Genomic DNA, 23340 nt, shown 5'->3' on the forward strand with positions numbered 1-23340 from the left:
AGTGTTGCAAAACTTTTTAAAAATCATTTCATAACTGTAACTGAAAAGATGCGGTTGTCAGGCTCAGTGGAAGCTGTCATGGAATATCACAGGCTACCCATCATAAATAACTTAATAATATGAATACGGCCCTCACTACAACAGAAGTAGTAATACCTACCACAAAATGCTTGAAATAAAAACAAAAGGTTTAGTGGTTGTGATAAGACACTGACAAACTTTATTAAAGAGTCTTCTTGTGAGTTTAGTAACACTTAAAGTTATTTGTGTAACTAGGTGCCTGTCCCTGGAACATTTCTTCACTGGCTGACATATGCTGTAATTAAGCTTCGGCATAAGAAGGGAGATAAAGAAATACCATAAAACTACTGTCCAGTTTAACTTTTTGCCAGCATTCTTGAAAATTTTAGGAAAGGTGATATACAAGCAGATACTTAATCATCTGACTAGGAATAACATATTGACAAAATCACAGTTTGGATTTCTAAGGGATTCTGATACTGAGAATGCTATTTTCACATACATCAAGGATGTGTTTAATCCATTAGACAATAAATTAGAAGTTACTGGTATATTGTATTACCAGTCAAAGGTATTAAACACAATATCCTCTTAAATAAATGCAACATTATATCACACCAGAAAATGCTACAAAATGGTTCAAATTGTATCTCTCAGACAAGAACTAAAGAGTGTCAATAGGAAAAAAGACTTCTGTATGAAGCTATCGGGCATCATCCAAATGGGATGTGGTGTAACACAAAGTTCTATTTCAGGACCCTTAATTTTTATATTACTGAACATTCATCAGTAGCAATAGCATACGCCAATTTTGTTTTATTTGGAAATTATACAAATATTGCAACAAATGGCAAATCAAATATAGTGGTAGAAAGAATGGCTAATGTAATTTTGCAAGGATATTAGTAAATCATTCCTAGCTAATTCTGTGCACCTAAACTTTGAAAACAAACATTACATGCCAATTAAAAGTTGTAACAGGTTTCCTCCCAGCATATGTATGAAATACGGTGACAAGCAGATGGAAAAGGTTGACAGTCAAATTTTTTGGAATTAAAAATTGATAATAAATTCATCTGGGAGCAGCATACAACAATCACATTACTGCTGAAAAACTCAAATAAATCTTTATTTGCAATATGGATGTTGTCAGATACAGTGGTGTAAACATAAAAAAGCTAGCATATTTTGCATACTTTCATTATGTAATGTCAAAAGGGATCATTTTTGCGGTAAATCAGTAAGACAACATATGTTTTTGAGCCTAAAAGCATGGTGTGTGAACTCAAGAACATGTAACTGAGGCATGTTCAAGAAACTGAGAATGCTAACAACTTCTAGAAAGTATATTTATTTGTTAAAGAAATTTATCATCAGTAAAATATCTCACTTCCAAACCAATACTTCAGTTTAAAGGGATTTAATGGTAGCCAACTCCTTATATTCCACAGATGAAGTTTTTAGTAGAATCAACTCATTTTGTAAGTCTTATGTAAAAAAATGTTGTAAACTACTATCTGTTTCATCATGCTTGGCTACAGTAGCCTAATCAATGCCTTGTGCTCCTCAGTGTTCATACATTTAAATGTTTGTAACAAGTTTGATATTCCCTCTTAAATGAAAATGTGTTTCAGATATTTGACTTATTCCGCATACATGAGGACCATCATCTCAATACCCTATAGATATTGAGCAACACACATCTCTGAGTCTCAGTTGACTGAAAATGACAAGTCATGAATAAGCTAAAAGAGTTCAACAGAGTCAATGAGTATTTGTTGTTTGCTATTTACTATATCCAATCCACAGTATAAATACCACTTGCTCACTTCACACTGGTTTTGAACAGGTAACCTGTATCAATGTATCACTTTTTGTTCATTTCACGTGTGAATGGGTGTCACAAACAAAAAGCTACTCTCTCCAACTGGGCAGTCTGGCTGCACAGAAGTGGCTCTCTGAAGGAAATTTGGCTAGTTGTCATCCTTTTTGATGAACATATCTGCTCAAAGCCTCTTCTAGTTATCTATCCTCATTTGGTGATTTACATTAAAAACTGAAATCTTTATTATTTGGAAGCAAAATACATTAAAATCTATATTTAGACTAAAATCTAACAACTTAAATGTGCATTACCTTGCAAACCACAGTAAACCAAAGAACCAAAACCTGGGATGTTATACACTCCAATTCCTTTCCCATGATCCAGTTCCTCACTATCACAGCGGTACAATGCTTCATTTAAATCAGAAAGACTTAGTGATGAGAGAATATTGCTCAGTTCAGTTACTAGATCATGAGAGCTTGCATCTTGTTGAGGTAGACTGCTCAGCCATACAAAATTTCGCAATTTTTTAATGGCCTCTGCTGCCTTGTTATGAAGTGAAACCCTGGAACATATTAATTTATTTTGATGTGAAATTAGTTAGTTACTTGTTTCCAGATAATAGTGAAGAAATGACTCAGATACAGATCAGGCTAAATTTTACAGATGGCAAACAAGAAAATAAAATTCATGTACTTTTGTGTGTTGATCATTTAATATAAGATATGTGATGAATGCAGAGCAGCAATATTAGATATTAATGCGGAGTACTCATTAGATACCTGGAAATAGATTTTTAGTATTCTGCCACTGATTGTGTATAATGACCAAAAAAAAAAATGTGTGCACCTGTGTGCCTGTGAGAGAGAGAGAGAGAGAGAGAGAGAGAGAGGTGTAAGATATAGCCAAACAGAGAAGTACCAGAAACATTTGTGGACAAGAATATTCTCTGTAACATCAATTTTCTACTACTTCTTCTTCATCTCCCCCCCCCCCCCCCCCCCAAAAAAAAAAAAAAAAAATCAAACACACACACACCTCAGAATGACTTCTTGTAAATAAACATTAAAAAATATCTAAATCTGCAAAATTTAAAGATAAATAGTGACTGGATTGTCCATACCAGACAACAGCCCAGACTGTGGCCTTTGAACACTTACAGATTACATTACAATTCACAGTGACTGTATTTCCATCACGGACACCTAATTAAGTGTCACTGAATAACTATCTGATAGTACCAGTACTCATTACATTCAGAAGTTCTTGTGCTTTTAATGTCTAAGGCAATGGCAGCCCAGTTGGCTATTACAGTTTCTGTATTTATATTGTGCCTAATAAGGCATATAGGATTACTTCTCTACTTGGGAACTTGTTCTTTCTTCATGCACTATGGACCAGTCACTTCAGATGGCAATGATGACAAACAATTTTTGCTATGATTCATCTCAGTCATTAGCAAAAAGTTTGACATTTTCCAAATTTTCAGTGCAATTCATTACACATTTTTCACAACACCTCAGCTAGATGGTGCTCATCAGACATTCTTTCCTATACTTGGTGTACTAATGTGCAATTATCATTTTAATATGACCAAGTCACCACATATGTGACCCATCAACTGCTATTATTCCTCTTCAAACTCTGTGGTATTGCCACACTACTGGAAATGTCTAACAGCCTTCCCTGATGCACCACCATGCTCACAGGACTCTAGCCAGCAGTGCCATATGTTATCACTTGTGACTCACAATCTGAACACTTCGACCAGTGCTTCTGTGCACAGGAACTTTCAGGTGATATCCATGACCAGAACTTCTTACCACAGTGCTTCCACACACAGGGTCATTGTTTTACTTCAGCCTCCAGTTGTTGAGTGTTTTTTTCTCACAGTGCCTAACACATGCACAGCTTTTCCAAATTTCTTTCCAGTGCCTCAAACACACATACTTTGCCTGAATCCTTTCCAGTGTCTAATCCACACACATTCCTTCCAAATTTCTTTTTAGTAATTAATTCATGCACACATTTTTGAATTTCTCTTCCTGTGCCTAATAAATGCATATTTTTACTGATTTTCCTTCTGGTGTCAAATTTACACACAAGTGCTCCTTTGTGCTCCTGACACACATTTTCAGGGCCACAGCACTCCTGCAGCACAAGTCACTCTTGTGTTCATCCACGTGCAATACATTCACCTACGAAGCTCCTGGCCTTATGGTTGTCTTTCCTCATTCTACACAGGCTTTGATTATACATTTCAGTACCATGTCTTCTGGCTCTACAACAGCCATTCCAATGGGCTGTTTGTTTCAGATGTACATTCTTTTGGTTTCTGAACAGGTGCAGCCCTTTCCGCAGCAGCTCCCAACAACTGGGGTCCTGGACACTGCCCTTGATTGCTGCCGTTGATTCCCTTGGATCCCTTGTCGTCATGGTGGTTGGTTTTATTTTTCTTGTGGGAAGGAATATAGTGCTAGTCATCTCGACTCAAAGTAGCTGTAATGGTCACCCATCTTTTTTCGACCAGGAGCAAAGGGGGAGAGGGAAGGGATGTTGTCTCCTACACACAGTCCATGAGCAATACAGATCATTGCTGCGAGTTGCCAAATCATGGGCCTGCTGGTGCTGCATTTTCCAGATATCAACAGTAGTAATACAGGCCTGCCAACGCAATGTCATTAAGGAACAAACACAACAGTCCAGGACAACAACAACAACAACAACAACAACAACAACAATGGGTTGTTCTCATAAGAAACTATGGCCCAGCCACCACTGCGACCAGTGGCGCCCGTGTTCCTGACACGCAACACGTTCATCGCCAATAGAAGGTGAGAGAATCTTGGCACTACTGACATTAGCCAGGCCACATGCTTGCAAGTAATTCGCACCATGTGCATTCACTGCTATAGTACATATATGCTGATGCACAGCCACAGTGAGCCAGCTGAGTCTGAGCCACTGGACCAGGACCATTACACCATATGACTCTGGACTGAGTTCCAGCTGCCATTCCAGAAACACTTTGCCTTGCACCATCCCCCAGAGCAGGCAGCTGGCCAACCACATGCCTTTGCCTTAGTCCATGGTAGCTGAGGACTCTGAGCTTTGGAACTGGAATAGAACTATCATCAAATTTATCAGTTGTGTATGCCAGACAGCAGTTGATGCTGTGGCCCATTTGCACATAGACATTGGATTATGACTCAAAGTGATTGTATCGTTAATGCCAGATAGCAGTCCAGCCTGTGGCCTGTTCACACTGAGACAATACACTACAACTACAAGTGATTGTGTATCCATCAGGGACACCTAATAGAATGTCATCGGATAATTATCTGCCATTAGGAATGCTTGCTACTTTTAGTAGTTCTTGTTGTGCTTTTCAATGTCTAAAGGAATGCCAAGCCCAGCTGTCTATTGCCATGTCTGTATTTATACTATGCCTAATAAACTATATAGTAATATAGTATGAAATGAACTATAATGAGCTGCTGGTGGACTATCATTACAATACATTTCACACAATTTGTAGCTCCAAAACTACATACAAAAGAAATATTCAAAGCAATAGTGTTACTTGTCTGCTTGGGAGCTCTCTCTTTCTACAAGCATCATGTCGTGTCACTTGACAAACAGTGCATAAAGCTTTAGTTGCAGAACAAGTATGTGATTTGGCCAGTTTTGTTTGCTATCAGTGCGTAATCCCAGGTATTCTGAAGGACACTCTATCTAGCTGCTGGTCATATAAAATTTCTTCCATTTCCTCATCTTTGGAGGTTGTGTGAAACTTCATAAAGTTTATTTTACTGCAATTAACAGAAATACTATTTCTATGAAATCAGTTCACAATATGCCTAAAAACCTTATTAGCTGATGCCTTCAGTTTGTCTAATGAATTATCCATAAGTACCATAGTGGCATCACCAAAGGTGGTGAATTTACAATATTCTGTACAGAGAAGTAGACTGTTAATAAAAATAACAAAAGTAGGGGAATCAGAACTGAGCCCTGAGGCACTCGACTTGTGATGATATGCCATTCTGGTGATGTTGAGACACCTTATCATCTACCAAATACAACTTACTGCTTTCTGTTTAGAAGACTGAAGTGTCTAACTTCAACAGCAGTGTCCATGCAGTTGTATGTTCTTGATAGCACTGGAGAAGCTTTCTCAATTTCTGCTGTGTATAGCATTCATTCTTACATTAACATTCATTATCTCAGATAAAATAGTGAAAAATAAGTCACAACATTTCTAAAATGAAGATACAGTTTTGTAACAAAGGTGAAGTATTTTATTACAACTGGAAAAAAATCCACTTACTTGATTGCAACCACTGATCCAGGTTGAAAATTTTTAAAATTTATCTGTGTGACATTTGCATCACCAGAATCTCCAGTTTGAAGCATCTGAGACTCACTCAATGGAATATGTTCCTTCAGTTCTACTTCATAATCCTGTAGGCCATTTATTCTCTTTTCATCTTTCACAAAGTTATCGTATTTCTGAAATCTACCCCCTCCAGACCTACAGGAGAAAAATGTGTTAATAGTATTATTTTTTGGCAAATCTAATTTTAATCATGTCACTCAGATATATGTAATGAAAATGTAATCATTAACTACCTTCCCTGCTTGAATTTTGATGCAGAAAATTTATTATAGAACTAACATTAAACACAGATAATCTGGGATAGGATTTACTTACTTTGCATTCTTGTGGGAAAGTGATGCTTCCAAAATGACCTCATCAACAGTGCCTTCTACTCTCAATGGTTTTACAAACCCACGACTGAAATATGTGTCTGGATGCCGGAACGCTGTGTATGCCACCAAAACCACAGACTGATGGGTAGCAGGACAGTGCCGAGTAACAGCAACAATGTCAGCATCCATTTGATCAACAAATACCTGGAATATAGGTTAAAATAATGCTATTAAATATCTGAAATATATAAGAACAATAGGGGAATAAAAGTTGGATACATCAAGAAGGTTCAAATGGTGGGTTTTTATGTTATATATTTTTGTTTACATCTCCATTTCAGTGGGAATAGTCCTCCTTTGTACAAATAAGGTTACTTTGAGATAATACTCTGTTTTTACTATACTTTAAATGAGATGCTTTTGAGATTGTGGGATATTTTTAGGGTAATGAAATATTTTTAAGTATTTAGTGTTTTCATTCTGCAAAAATCCATCTAGTATAAATACACACTTAAATTTGACTTGTGTGAAAATTTGTAGGGAGGTGTGTAACATGTTTGCCTGATATATTCCAGAGAAAATGATTCATGTAATATTTGTTTCAGTAATTATATATAAGTACACAAATACAACACTTTGTACTTTGCCAGTGGATTTGAAAATTGTATCCCCTGGACTAAGAATGTTCTGCTCCCATTTACCAATCTAGTAAAAATTCTGGAAAGGCTTCTGAGGTCTCCCATCCTATGGTACTTCATGTGACTTACTAGGTTTGCACACTGAAAACACCAAGTGTAAAGGCATATTAGGTAGTGTAAGCTTCTCTACATTGGTTGTTTCTTCACTTACTCTTTACAGATTGGAGTTTTTTTTAAATATTGTCTTTCAAAATTTCACAAAAGCAGTCATCCTTAATATCAATCTATACAATACTATACAGTCACCTAGTCATAGTTGCAGGTTGCTTATCTAATGACTTCTAGGAGCAACAAAAATTTGATTTTCAGTATTTCATATAATTATTGATCAAACTGAAAAATTTAAAATGCTGTCATAATCTACTAAGTAAGATGTATAGTCTTACATTAAAGATGTAACACAATAAATCAAGTATTAAAGTTAGAAACTGTGTATACATCTTGAAGCAGCATAACTCACAGTGTGCTAATTATCCACATTATATTCATCCAGTATTTGAAAATAAGTGCACTTAATGATTTCCAACAAACTTTACACATCTTTTCAAAACTTTTTCTCCCTGGCAACCCAGATAATTAATGAAAGGAAAAAGAACTTTGTAATTCAGGCACCCACAGACATTAAACTTAATAATGAATGGAAGTAAAATGAATCACAAGACAGCTGTAATTGGTGATTTCTTTATTGTCACAACCAGTTTTGCTACATTAAAACAGCATCCTAATGTGGAAACAGCATCACATTAGCACACCAAGACACCCCCAATGTTTATAGTCAATAATCAAACCCCCGAAGTGGGGAAGTCATCAAAATAAATAAAACAGGACTTTGGGGCAAATAGTGTGGTGGTGCACCTGTGTAGTTTGAGGTTGATTGGTTTGGAGAGTAAAGGCACCAAACTACAGGGTCATCAGTCCCTAGTCTGAGGGCAGAACAATTGCCAGTAAATCTCTGTGTGGGTTCCAGTCTCTCTAATTTACACTGAAGTTCAATTCTTTAAAAAACTGGGGGCTCAAATGGCTCTGAGCACCATGGGACTTAACTTCTGAGGTCATCAGTCCCCTAGAACTTAGAACTACTTAAACCTAACTAACCTAAGGACATGACACACATCCATGCCCGAGGCAGGATTAGGACCTGCAACTGTAGCGGTTGCACGGTTCCAGACTGTAGCGCCTAGAACCGCTCGGCCACTCCGGCTGGCAAAACTGGGGGTGGAGGGGTCACTAGTTAAACATATTCTACAGAAATGAGACGGCTATAAATGCTTAATAGGTGTTTTTTCATGAGTAATGTCACACTTTAGTCATTAATTGTTGCAGACAGTGATGACAATGACATAGGTTTAGTTACAATTGGCAAACTGAATGTCAAAGAAAGTGGTAAAGGAAAGTAAAAAGTGATTTCAACTTGGATAAGACTTACAGCATAATTCTAATTTGCTGTTCTGGCATACCAAATGTGCAATGTGCGCTCTTCTCTTTTAGGGGAAAGAATATGTTCTGAGAGTGGAAGATTGACTAATTAGAAAATACGGCAATATGTATCATTTATGTAGGTGTATATTTGAAGCACAGTGTTGTATGAAAGTGTAAATTGAACTGTGCGATAAATGGAGAAAAGGAAACTAGAAGAAATCAAAATGCGAATCCATGAAAGAAAAACAGGTAGAAAAGCTCATATCACTACATTTTTGTTGGGTTTATTTAGCCTACTGCTAAGATACTTATTAAACATACAGTATTCCCATTACATTAAACACTCATCTCTTCTTTCATTAACAATCTGCAGCTCATTCCATTATTACAAGAGTGATTGGCATTAGGTACAATCACCATATAAGTGAGTTGGTTACAAATATAGTAATTGAAGGAATAAATGCAAGAATAATGTAGCTCAATTTCAACTAATACTGCAAGAATCTCAGAAAACTTTTTGTAAACTGGAGAAAAAAGTAATTTCAGAATATGATCTTTTCTTTAAAATGTTAAATGATGTTTTCTTGACAGCTCAGTTCTTTGTTCTTCAACGGTTCTCCCATTTACAATTATAAAATTTTGTTGCAGGACATTGGCAACTGAGCATCATGAAATCAGATAATAAACCACTTCGGTTGTAAATAGATTTATTGGTTCAATCACAATCAGTTTTGGATGATTACAAGTCCATGTCCAGGTGAACAAGAGTGCAATAGGAAAATGGAGAAACTATAACAAGAGACCATATATCACCTAACACTTGGCTAGTGGAAACTCACTGCCCAACTGTAAATATGATGATGATGTGGTTGGATTAGCCAGAATTAAACACGGGTTCCACACCAGGTAATCAACAAAATTAACCAAAAGAAACAGGCAGTCAAAGGAAGAAAAAAAGAAGAAAGCCTAAGAGAATATCAATTAACAATGTAAGAAAACTTACACAAAGAGATGTGTGGCCACTGCACATTAGACACCAGGTCATCGACTGGTGACAGCCACACATGGATCCGACATACAGTACGAAGTGGTGGTAGGAGGAGGCCCAGCACGAAAATTGGTGACTGTTGTATTTCAACAGAATGTAAAGCCATCTAGTGGTGAACAGCATCAGAGCTGACTAACCTGATCATTAACAATGGTGGATGCATAATATGTAACTAATTAAAACTGGGTTAGATGTACATTTTCGAAGTATTAAAAAATGAAAAAATTATATGCTTGGGCATAAAGAGTGAGTGTGACCAACCATATGTTAAAAATGGCAGAAAGGTAAAATTCAAATATAAAAAAGCCACAAATGGGCCAATAGTGGCAAGTTGGATAAAAATAAACTAATTATCATAACAACTGAGTATCCACAGGGTGAAATAGTACCAGTTGGTGACTAAAATTAAAGTGATATGCAGAAAATTACAGTTCCTTTGAGAGAGAAATTTGAGAGGAATATTGGGGAGGTCCGAGTACTATTTCAGAAAAAGATAATTATTTGGAGGTTCCATGAGCCTCAGCATGGTTTGCTTGTTTAGGGTTGTTGAAGGGTTCTTGTTTAAGCTGTGTATAAATTCTATTTCCTCTAATAAATTAAGGATGCAGCCTTTGTCATGGTGATGAAGGATACTCAACTTGGTATTTATGTCACCAACAGTGCGTCTCCTGACTTTCAGATGACTGAACTTAGAATTATTAATGTCATTATGTTCCTTGAATCAGATGTTAAAAAAGTGTCGTGTCTGCTCAATATAGAGGCACTAGCAATCATTGCACCTGATTTTATAAATGCCTGAGCCCATGTGGCAGCTGTGGATCCTAGCTTCAAGGTGCCTTTTCTGGAAACCAATTCTGTTTGGTATAAAAATGACACTGTGGCTCCATCTTTTTTGAGCCATTGGCCAACCTTACCTGAAATAGTACCAAAATAGTGTACTTTACTGCATGAATCACATGGAATGTCCTCATTGATGGGTGTCAGGGTAATCCCATGGTGAATACTATGAAGTCCTTCACTGGATAAGGGTGTCCACAGCTGAATTAGGTAGCCGTTAGAACTCACAATACACCTGGTAATTTCAAGCTCATTTTTATATTCCTGTCCACTGAGGGTTGCTTAGGTAGAAAGGTGCACCATTAAACTCAATGCAGCCATCTTATATTTCTGTGGGTGATTTGATAAGTTGTGAATTATACTGTCAGTTGTGGTCTCTCTGCTAAAAATGTGATGATAATCTTATCATTTTGTGAAATGATTTTTAAATCTAAAAATGGCAATGTAAAATTGATTATTAGGGTGCACTGTGTTAAGATATTGGTGAAACTGCTGTACTTGACCTTTAGTACCACTGTAGAGAAGTAAAACATCATTGACATAATGTTTACAGCAAACAACATTCTGGACGTAATGGGGGAAAGATTGGAAGAACTGGTATTCAATGCAGGTGACAAATATTGACAATAATGCTAGCTAAGAGAGATCCCATGACTAGTGCACTAGCTATTTGTAGACAACATTACCAAATTTAAAGTAACTGTGGTCTAGAACCATCTTTAGAAGAGAGAGAAATTCATTCACTGCTTTAAAATCTAAGTTAGCATGTTACCTTATATTGGATTCTACAGTCGGGATTACTTCTTTAGTTGGGATGTTTGTATATATGTTGGTGACATCCAAGCTAAGTAAGTGCCATGGGTGATTGTGGTCTGATTTAAAAGTTCGATGAGTTTGTCCCTCTTTTTCACAGTATCAGAGGTTGGAAAATAAAAATGCCTGCTCAGAAAACTATTTAGCTCTTTAGCTAAAAGATAATCAGAAGAATCAGCTGCATTACCAAATGGTCTCAGAGGGGAACCACTCTTATATACAGATCTTAAGTGTGCCATGCAAGTTGTGTGTTCTAGGCTTCATAGGCAAAAGGGTACTTTTTTTGTTTCAGTGACAAATTAGCAGTAGGATTGAAAGGGCAGATGAGTACATTATTGAAAGATAAAAATTCTTGTGCTTTTTGAATGTAGTCAGTTTCATGTAAGGTAACAGATGTATGGCCCATGTCCACATGTATGACGAGGGCTTGGTTAAGCTGAAGTTTTTTTATTAATGCTACACGAAGTGCCTTGATCTTTTTTGAGAAACAGTGACATTAGGGGCCCTATGAAATCCTGATCCTGCCCATTCTGTTCTTCCTTTTTTTTTTTTTTTTTTTAAATTCATTGGTAACAGCCTCATTAAGTTTAAGAATAATATGATTTTTAGTAGAGGCTTTGCATGCAGCTTGGTCTAAAAAAATGTTGTACTGGTGTTATAAGACAGAGCTTTGTTTAGTAAGCCAGTTGTATCATTATTAAAACCAATATTAGTGCAGTTTCCAACCTTTTTATGGAACCAGAAGTTGCATTTTAGGGTTTCTACAGGGCACGCTGAGCCTCTCAAGCTTCATCTTGTGAGATAGCATAATATCATTTGTTTAAAAATTAATAGTATGTATAATATGCATGTATGAATGTTCAAAAGTAAAAGAACTAAGTTCTTTAGCCAATCCCAAATGAGTAATGTGAGTTTCCTTCTTTAAAAAGTCTTTCTTAGAATATAACACACTGATTTCTTTTTAGATATCTTTTTTCATCAGTTGATGTACGTAACATGGTGAACTAATGTAGGTTCTATTGAACAATCGTTTGATAAAATTCAGAATGACATTTTACTTAAGACAAATCTTGTTAAAAGCCATTGCAGATTATGTCAGAAACCTGTAGTACTTCCTAGATGCTCAACACGGCATTTTTTATACCAAACAGAATTGGTTCTCAGTAGAGGCACCATGAAGCTAGGATCACAGCCACCACATGGGCTCAGGCATTTATAAAATTAAGTGCAAGGAGTGCCAACATCTCTAAATTGAGCACATGGGGCATTCTTTTAAAATCCAATTCAAGGAACATCAGGACCTGAATAATTCTAATTCCAGTTTGTTCACTCATTTGAAAGTCAATAGGCACTCCTTTGCTGACATAAATAACATTTTGAGTATCCTTCATCATCATCAGAAAGGCCATGTCCTTAATTAATTTGAGGAAATAGGAATTATGTACAACTTAACCAAGAACCCTTCAACAACCCTAAATGAGCAAACCATGCTGAAGCACATGTACCTTCTAAACAATTATACTTTCTTGCAATAGCACTCAAACCTTGCCAATATTCCTCTCAAACTTCTCTCTCAAAGGAATTGTAATTTTCTTTATATCCTTTTAATTTTATTCCCCAACTGATACTGTTTCACCTTGGAGATACTCAGTTGACATGGTATTTAGTTTATTTGTATCCAACTAGCCACTAATGGTCCATTTCTGGATTTTCTAAATTTAAATGTTATCTTCACATCATTTATAATTGATGGTTGGGCACTCCCACAATTTATGCTGAAGCACATAATTTATTAATTTATTTATTTATTTGCTTAAATACTTTGACAATATACATCTAACCATTTTTAATTAGTTACATATGTATCCACCTTGTTAATGATCACACTATTCAGTTCTGCTGCTGTTCACTGTTTGATGGCTTTACTTTCCCTAACAACATGAAGGGCGCTAATTTTCATGCCCAGCTTCCTTCTACCACCACCTCAAACTGGATCTCAGCTTCACATGTGACTTTCAGCATCCTGCAGCCTGGTGTCCAGTGTGTAGCGGCCAAGTGCCGCATGGTGTAAGTTCTCTTATGTTGTCCATTGATATTCTCTTGTTTTCCCTCCTTTTCTACTTTCTTTGACTACCTATTTCTTTAGGTAATTTCCTTGATTATCTGGTGTGAAACTCATGTTTCACTCTGACTAACCTGACTGTATGAACTTCATATTTACATCTGGGCAGTGAATTCTCACTATTATGAAAACTTAACAAGTGCTAGGTGGTATACAACCTTTTATTATAGTTTCTTCATTTTCCTACTGCAGTTTTGCTCAACTGAAGATGGTCTTATAATCACCCAAAACTGGTCTTAATTGAACGAATAAATCCATTTGCAACTTGTGCTACATATTATCTGATTCCATTTACAATTAATTACATTTCTCCTGGTTCTTGCATCAAAGTTTTATAATATTTGGATGTGTAGGTCTTGTCACAAAATAAAACATCAGGTTCTGCTAATACAATTGCTAATAGCTTACACTAACAGTTACAAGAAATAATATGTCTCTTGGCATGATGTCTATTCATACCATTATTTATGTAGTACTCCAGGCATTCTAGGAATTTTTAAGGAGAGAAGTGAAACTTCTTGTATATGTGTTCAGGAACAAGTAAAGAACTTACATTGAACATACATTATGGGAACATGTGACTGTAGCCATAAGTTATCATGTTTAGAAGGAAATGTTTAAAGACTAAATTTACCTGGTTAAAGCCAGACATTCCCAAATCAAAATGTAATTTGTTCAAAGCCTTTTTAGCTGAAATAATGCCTGAGCGAATTCCAACACCTTCTGATGCATCATCATCTTCAGTCCAAGCAGCATACTGTCTGAATTCATCAACTACATGAATCTGGAAAATGCATAAAATATAGGAAAACATATTTTTATAATGAAAGAATTGGTATTATTGAACATCAAATCTACAAGCATCAATAGTAAGCCTAAAGCACAAGACGAAATATATTGAAACTCATATCAAAAATATCAACTGTGAGGATCATCCTCAATTTCCATTGACAAGGCTCACCAGACAAAGTTAGAGAAACTTTTGTCACTTAAGTTTGTCCATTTTTAAGTTCATTTGTCAACTAAGGCTTTACTTCTCTTTTCTTTCAATGATAATTGTTTTTTGTATGTTGTTACCTATATTTGATTTTCTTATACTTCCTTTTCACATTTGTATAACATAAAATAATTTGACATAATGAGAAATATGTAGTTTGCTGATTCAAAAAACTTACATGATGTGGAACCAGTTCATCATAACCTCTGTTGCTACCAGATGCACAGCACGCCATTGACACAAGAGCAGTACTTGGAAGCAAATCAAACACAGATCTTTTGTCAATGGGACTAGGGTTATCATGTGTTAAATCTAAAAACAAAGCATGTGCTACTGATGGAACAAGTGGTCGAAGTGATGGTTGGTGGAAAGCACCTACAGGTTCTCCACCATATCGGTACACAAGTCGTCCCTCCTCGTGAGAGTCCCAAGCTGACATTGCCTCTGCAAAAAGAAAAAAAAACGACTTTATAATATGTCTGCAGATTAAAACAGCACAAAAATAAGTAAAATGCTTAATACATTGATGGTAGTGCATAACTTATTTAAAATATACAGGTTTAAAATAATAGTTAATACACCACTAGAAAAAAAATATCACCACCAAAACTCAGTTGTACAAGATAAATGAAAGTTGGTGGGCATATTTCTACAACTTAAAGATGATGTCTATTCAGATTTCTGAGCAGTCACATAAGAGTGCCACAAGTAATGCCACTACGAGGGTGCAAACCAGGTTTGCTATAAATACATACTGTACCAGCCATGAGTGTTAGTTACCTTTGAGATTAGACATAGTGACTTGATAGTCAGGAATGCTTTTAAGACAAAGAAGATGCAATTATCAACAGCTCGCTGAGTTTTAGCGAGAATGTGGAATACAGCTATGGGAAGCTTGATGTTCTTTCTGCAACATTGCAGAAAGACTTGGCAGGAATGTAGCCACTGTAGTGATGGTCATGGGATGGTAGATCACAAGAAGACTGGGATCTGGATGGCCATGTGGCACTACCAAGAGGCTAAGACTGGCATGTTTGATGTATGGCTGTGGTGCATTGTACTGTGGCTGTGGCAGCAATTTGAGCAGAAGTTGGTACCACAGTGACACAATGAACTGTTACAACTAGTTACTTCAAGGACAGCTCTGAGCCACTCAAATCCAAACCACAACCATTTGCAACTTCTGTGATATCAAGTAAGAGCTCATTGGAGGGCTGAGTGGAGGACTGTTGTATTTTCTGATGAAGGTCGGTTCTGCCTCTGTGCCAGTGATGGCAATGTGTGGGTTACAAGGAGGCCAGGGGAGCGTCTGCAACCAACCCATCTGTGGCCTAGACACACTGGACCTACTCCTCAAGTTATAGTATGGCGTGCAGTTTCATATAACAACAGGAACACTCATGTGGTTATCCCATGCACCCTGACTGCAAATTTGTATGTCAGTCTGGTGATTTTTACCTGTTGTGCTGCCATTCACAACAGTATTCCACTGGAAGGGGAGGGGGGGGGGGGGGTTGCATGTTTTCCAATAGGATAATGCTTGCCTACATACTGTGCATGCTCTACAGGGTGCTAACATGTTGCCTTGGCCTGCTCAGTCACCACATCTGCCTCCAATCGATCATGTACAGGGCATCATCAGATGACAATTTCATCATCATCCACAATCAGCATTAACCAGCCCCGTATTGAGAAATCAAGTGCAACAGGCATGGAACTGCATTCTTTAAACTGACACAGGATACAATGAATGTATCTTTGCATACTTGCAGCCAATACTCTTGTCAGATAAACTGGTTATTAATGTACCAGCATTTCACATTTGCAATGACTTTTCTCATGCTTACCTGTCAACGTGCAGTGTTAATTACTTAAATATGTTACCTAGACAAATGTGCTGAGAGTTTTTTTTTTGTCAGTGTATATTTACAGATAATGATAATTTAAGTTATTTTAACACTATAATAAATTCCTGATAAATATACTTTTACAGAACATAAAGAAAACTGGGTTCAAGCCTCCAAAAAGAAAATCATGAGAATTACAATAACACCAAACATTTGGAAGATAAGTATATGACACAAAATGGAAGTACAAAGTAATCATTAATAGACTGTGACAAGAAGAGAAGCAGGGGAAGAAAGGACTAGATGAGCTTTTATGTGTTATTACTGTAGATAACACAGTGTAAATGAGATGGAAGAAAGTAATATTCTCCTTTTCAGTCTGAAATCTGCTGACAAATTAAAACTGTGTAGTGGACTGGGGCAGAAATGTGGTCCTTTGCCTTGAGGACAGGAGTGGTACACATATGTAACCTATCACGAAATTTCAGGCAATGTACATCTGCTGCACAGTGAAAGTTTTGACATATTGATCATCTATCTTCCCATTTTTTGACAAAAAAGAACCAAGCATAGCTCTGGGTACATTTTTGGTAATGTAAGTTTACTTATGCTACATCTGAATAAAAGATATATGTATACAGCTCAAGTCTTATTCTAATACTGTCAATATAATAACAGAAGACAATCTGAGCAGCCATCTTGGGTTGTTCGCAGATGATGCTGTCATTTATTGACTAATAAAGTCATCAGAAGATCAAAACAAATTGCAAAATGATTTATAAAAGGTATCTGAATGTTGCAAAAATTGGCAGTTGACCCTAAATAACGAAAAGTGTGAGGTCATCTACATGAGTGCTAAAAGGAATTCATCAAACTTTGGTTACACGATAAATCAGTCTAATCTAAAAGCCATAAATTCAACTAAATACCTAGGTATTGTAATTACAAACAACTTAAATTGGAAGGAACACATAGAGAACGTTGTGGGGAAGGCTAACCAAAGACTGCATTTTGTTGGCAGGACACTTGGAAAATGTAACAGATCTACTATATGGAGAAATGACAACAATGATAAAATAAGGGAAATCAGAGCTCGTACGGAAAGATATAGGTGTTTGTTCTTTCCGTGCGCTATATGAGATATGAATAATAGAGAATTGTGAAGGTGGTTCGATGAACCATCTGCCAGGCACTTAAATATGATTTGCAGAGTATTGATGTAGATGTAGACGTAGGAAAGACCTTGGTGGAATATAATTACTAGAAAGAAGTAAAGGTAGGAACTCATCTTATAACTAAATGGTTAGTAGGCACATAAACAAGACTGAAAACATTGCTAAGCCTTTGGACAATGATGTTCTTCAGAGTTACCTAGTACAGAATACATATATACATGGCTACCTTTTCCTGGTTGACTACTTAGTACTGGTTCTGCAGCTTGATTTGGGTGAGGGTTTGTATCTCGTGGAGTGGGCGAGGGGACAAAAGAGGCAGACAGCAGGATGGAGGGTTGGAGGGAAAGGTGGCTGATAGTTTAGATGAAAGGGATGAAGGGACAGAACTATGACACCAGTAAGTTGACACTGAAGGCAGCAATGGGAGTTGCAAGTGGCACATAACAATATGGAGGAATGGACTACAAGGGGAAGAAAGAACAAAGGAAGATGGAGATTGTGGAGAGAAGGGTGTGAGTGTAGAACAAGTGAAGTGAAGGGGCAGACTGTATGGAGACACGTACAGAAGTGAGCATGGAATTGGGGCTAGCACAAACTGAGACCAGGAGGACTGCAGGATCAAATGATGTGTTACAAGAGTAATTTGTATGTACACAGTTCAGAGAAGCTGTCACTGTGGGAGAGGAGATCCATATGGCATGGGTTGCAAAGGAACCTGTCAGGACAAGTATGGTGTGTTTGGTAGTGTATTCTGCCACTGGGCAATAAACTCTGTTCTGGACTGCTGTTTGAGGGTGGCCATTTATTTGGTGGACTGTTGGTTGGTGGTCATGCCCACATAAATGACTTTGCAAATGTTACAGTAGAGCTGGTAATGACATGGGTGCTTTCAGAGGTGGACCTGCTTCTGATACGATAGGATATACCTGTGATGAGACTGGTATATGATGAGCTGGACAGGTGAATAGGGCAGCATCTAAGTCCACCACAGGGATATGACCCATGTGGCGAGTGATTGCTAGTAGGTGTAGCATAAGGATCAACCAGTATATTTTGTAGATTGTGCTGTCAGTGATACATCATTCTGGGAAGGCAGAATGGACTGAGGGTAGGGCATTCCCCATATTTGCACACCACGATAGGTTCGCGAAACACTGGCAAAGGATGTGGTTTAGTTACTGCAGTCCAGGGTGACATTAGGTGATGAGTGGATACTCCTTTTCAGCTGGTTCAAAGTGGCAGTCAGGGGATTAGGGGTAAATGGGATATAGCATGTGAGATTTGTTTGAGGATTAGGTTTGAAGGAAGGCCTCAGTATGACCTTGAGCATATTGGGCAAGAGATTTTTCATCACCACAAATCACAAATGTAGCCAGTCTATATGGGAGACTTTTTTAGTGTTTAATAGATGGCAGCTATCAAAACAGGAGTACTGTTGGGGGTTAGTGGGACTAATATAGGCAGATATTTTTACAAGATCATTAGAGAGGGAGAGGTAAACATCCAGAAAAATGAGAAAAATGGCATGCAGGACTGAGGAGGATCAGGTGATTATGATGGAAGAAAAAGTGTTGAGACTGTTCAGGAATGATGATAGTGTGTTTTAGCTCTGGGACTAAAGCATAAAGATATAATCAATGGAACTGAACCGGACATGGGGTAGGATTTTGGGTGGCTGGGAAGGTTTTATCTAGCTGAATCATCTGCAAGTTGGCATAGACAGAGCCATGAAGGTATTCATGGCCATGCTGTGGATATCTTCCCCTCAGAGGAAGTGAAATTATGGATAACAATGTAGTTTGTTAAGTGTGTAAGAAATGATGATGTGGTTTTGGAGTTGGTAGAACATTGTGAGAATTAGTGATTGACAGCAACAAGGCCTTGGGGAATGGGGGATGTTCCTGTAATTGAATGTGGCATCAACAATGACAAGTAGGAGTCTAGGAGATAATGGAGTGGGGATGGTTGAAAGACAATTAAGGAAATTGTTTGTGTATCTGATATGGAACACTAGGCTGCTAGCAGTGGGTTAGACACATTGTTTCCTTCATTATTTCATGTGGTATGTGTGGAGCAATATCACATAAGAGGCAATTTTTTCTATGTGCAACAAGCACAGGCATACAAATACACATTTCCATGCCACTGAATTATATTACAGCCCAGAGTGTAGATTTCATTTGCATCTACATTTTACAAACCATCATTTTGTTTTCAACAGTTTTCATGCATTTATTATTCTATTTTCTCTAGCTAACACACATTTTAATATTTTATTTCATTTCACTTTTACAGCAGACCACCCAGTTTTACTGCCACTATTTCCCTACAGGGTTTACCCATACTAACTAATCACTCCATGTTGTCATTTACCAGGTACCCTCTGCTACGCACCAAATGGTGGCTTGCAGAGTATGTATTTATTGATGTTGCATTGTTCTAAGTTCGTGTCTGTGTGCATGGGGGTGGTAGGGGGGTTGGAAGTAGGGGACGGGGAGAAGGCATGCATGCCCCATACTTGGTTTCAGTTCCACTGTATTTATCTACACTTACATGAAATGGCAGATCATTCTTTACCTTGCTAGTAGGTGACATTTCAATTTCTTCTAGTTTTCAGTCATCAGCCCATTTTCTTCTGTCTATTTCTTTGCACTTCTAATTGGAACATAAGGTTCCCAAAACTTGAGATTCAGTCTTCTCTTAAAAACAACATAACAAATATTACTGTAATTTTATGCAATTTCAACTGCAGTTGAAATATTTACCTCTAATGAGTGAACTGATTCCAAGTCTATTGACAAAAATATTGTCTTTCTGGTCAGAATTAGTAAACAGCTCAGCAACCACATACAAGTCAGGGCGAACTCTTCGAGCTGCATCAAGAAGATACTGAAACACAGAATATACAAAGAAAGTATGTAGAATGTCCGGCACTGTCTCAAAATAACATGATGTTTTTAAGTTAATGATTTCTTTCATCTTTGTTTAATGCATACTACAAGACATTACTGAAGAAGTTTTAGTCCTACGTACTAGTGTTCTCGATATGTCTCATAATAAAATGTTTGAATGTATGTTCAGAAATTTTTATTACATCTGAATAGTATTTCTTATAGACAAGTATTTTTAACAGCAAGGTTATTAAGTTCTTGTCATAAAGGGGTGCACAGTGTATTCTCAAGAGTGCACAGGTATGTTCAAGACGTAATTCTAGCAGTTTTAAAGTAATAATCATTGCAGAGAAAAAATGTTCACAATCATGATGGTAAAAATATGGTGAGACTAACATTTCAAACTGATGTAAACAATAAAATCTGTTGAACTGGTCATTCAGAGCTGAAGTAGTAGTACTCACAGTTTGTTCCTGTCATAGTGATAGACACAATCAATGGTGTGGCCACTAAGAACAAAGATTATTGATCCACATTCAAGTAAATAACAAATATGGAAACAGTACAATAAGCAGTAGAACACAATCTGAGAAGGAGTGCGGTTGTGCTGTCTTTGTATAGAGGAGGGCTCCAGTAAATGGTGCTGTGGGTGTAGCGCCATGTGTACTAGCCTTGTGACCCACCATGGGCGGCCTCTGGTGGCCAGTCCACGCAGCTGCCATGGGCAGACTAATTGAAGTGTATTGCACCAGCAGCCTGGTGCCACAGCGCATATCCGGGTGTTGCATTCCCTCTTGTGGGAAGGCTGCTATTCTGATGTGGGGGTTGGGGTGACTGATGACATATCCACGGCCTCTGTAGCAGGCACTGCAGGTGATGACAGTGGCAACAGTAGGAAATTCTGGGTCAGAACTAGCAAGTTGGGGTGGAAGAGGCAAACCTGTGGAAACATGCATGCACAGTGTTGCACCCCCCCCCCCCCCCCCAACCCACCCACATCTCCCCACCCTCCCTCAAAGTACCATAAGAAAGGACTGGTGATAAGAGCACTGCACTGGCAGTGTCATGACATCTGGGTCCTCAATATGATGGAACTGCACTGTTGGTGAGGGAGATGGCCACTTGGGTGGGGCACCAGGGACACTGGCGGTGAAGGATCCAAGGATCAAGGATACTGGCCCAACCAGTGGCAGAAGAGCAGGTGAGAGTGCAGGTTGTGAATGGCTTGATTGGCAAAGGAACTGTGTAAGGTCTGAGACACAAACTGAGGACTGTTATCTGACACAAGCGTATAAGGTAGTCCTTCAGAAGAAATTTTTTTTTAAAAGGGCCTGAACTGTACGACAGCAGATAAGATATGGAAAATTAGAGAAAGCATTCACAATCAACAACCAGTAAGAATTGAGGAATGGTCTCGCGAAATCAATGCAGCTTGGACATGCACAATGTCCACGTTGAAGCCAGACCAAAACACATTTTGACCAGCTGAGGATTTGGTACCAGAGACTCCTCAATGTCACTGATGTAGGAACTAAAGCACATGTCACTGTAGAGCAGCTGGGATCTTGCCCCTGGGTAACAGCCCATCTGTAGCTAAAAGACCATCAGCACCAAACACCAAAAGGGGGTGATGGGGGGCGGGGGGCCAAAATAGGTATGTAAAAGATCAGAAGACCTGCCCGCAGGCCTGTCTGGGCAATCATGCTGAATAAGGTCAACAGTGTGGCACAAAACAGGATTGGTAGCAACAGCAACTGTGATCCAGGAACTCATAATAGGAAAACTTTCCACTATACATTGCACCTCAATGTCTAAGTGAAAACAAAGGAGCTCATCCTGATCAAAAGTAGGATCCAGCCCCATTGGAAGCCAGGACAGTGCATTGGCATGCTGCATAGTAGGCCAAAAATGTATTTCATAGTTGTAACATGACAGAAGCAAGGTCCAAAGCTGCAGGCAATGTGCTGCTTTGTTCAGCAACAGAGTTGAAGGATTAAACAATGCAACCAACAGCTCATGGTCTGTAATGAGGTGGAACTTAGATCCGTACAAGAATACATGAAGCTTCTTGAGGGCATAGATGATGGTAAGTAGTTCCTTTTCAACTTGGGAGCAGTACTGTAGAGAGGAGTTGAGTGTTTGTGACATTTAAGGTATCAAACAATTGGAACTGTCTTCAAAGTGACGTGCAAGAATGGCCCCAAGGCCATACTGAGAGTCATCTGTAGCCAAGCTCAAAGGGGTGGCTACAATGGAAGGCAGCCAAACAAGGAGCAGAATGCAATTTAGATTTCAACAGCATGAACACATCGTCACAGGCCAGCATCCACTGACAAGGAACATCCTTGTGGAGGAATTTGTACAAAGGATGGGACAATGTGGCTGCACGTCGAATGAATTTGTCACAATAGGCAACTTTCCCTAAAATGCTTGGAGTTCTTTGACATTGGGAAGGATAAAGCAGAGCTGTGAAAGATGTGACATGATGATATAAATGCTTTACACCATCCCAAGAAACCTCAAAACCCAAATGCACAATGGATGGCCAGAAAAAGTGTGACTTGGCAAGTTGCACTTCAACCCCACACTATGTAAGACTGTAAACAAGGAGTGTAAGTTGTGTAAATGATCTTCTGTGGATGCACCTGTTACAATGATGTCATCAAGGTAGTTAATGCATGCCAGAACATACATTAGTAATTGTCCCAAAAAACACTGAAAAATCACAGGGGTGCTCGCCACACTGAATGGGAGGCCAGGATATTGGTAAACCTGAAGGGTGTGTTGATCACAAGGAGCTTTTTGGACCCTCATCCAATAGAATCCGTAAATACACTTCAGATAAATCAGTTTTAGGGAAAAACTGGTCCCCGGCGAGTTTGGCCAATAACTTGTGCTATCAGGGCACAGGGTGTCAATGGTAGATTGAGCATT

The 23340-nt window shown here is 38.1% G+C and overlaps 1 protein-coding gene across 5 annotated transcripts in view; it reads right to left on the reverse strand.

The window, feature by feature from the left end:
* Positions 1–23340, reverse strand: part of LOC126469714 (glycogen debranching enzyme) — a 204835-nt gene that overhangs the window by 52596 nt on the left and 128899 nt on the right. For all 5 annotated transcript variants that reach the window (XM_050096902.1, XM_050096903.1, XM_050096900.1 and 2 more), the window contains exons 11-16: positions 20281–20404; positions 14672–14937; positions 14131–14280; positions 6561–6763; positions 6177–6380; positions 2158–2411 (exon numbers count right to left, since the gene is read on the reverse strand). In XM_050096902.1, the coding sequence (XP_049952859.1) occupies positions 2158–2411; positions 6177–6380; positions 6561–6763; positions 14131–14280; positions 14672–14937; positions 20281–20404 (1201 nt within the window). The remainder of the gene's footprint in view (positions 1–2157; positions 2412–6176; positions 6381–6560; positions 6764–14130; positions 14281–14671; positions 14938–20280; positions 20405–23340) is intronic.

This window comes from Schistocerca serialis, chromosome 3, assembly GCF_023864345.2.
Source record: "Schistocerca serialis cubense isolate TAMUIC-IGC-003099 chromosome 3, iqSchSeri2.2, whole genome shotgun sequence".
Classification (NCBI taxonomy): Eukaryota; Metazoa; Arthropoda; class Insecta; order Orthoptera; family Acrididae; genus Schistocerca; species Schistocerca serialis.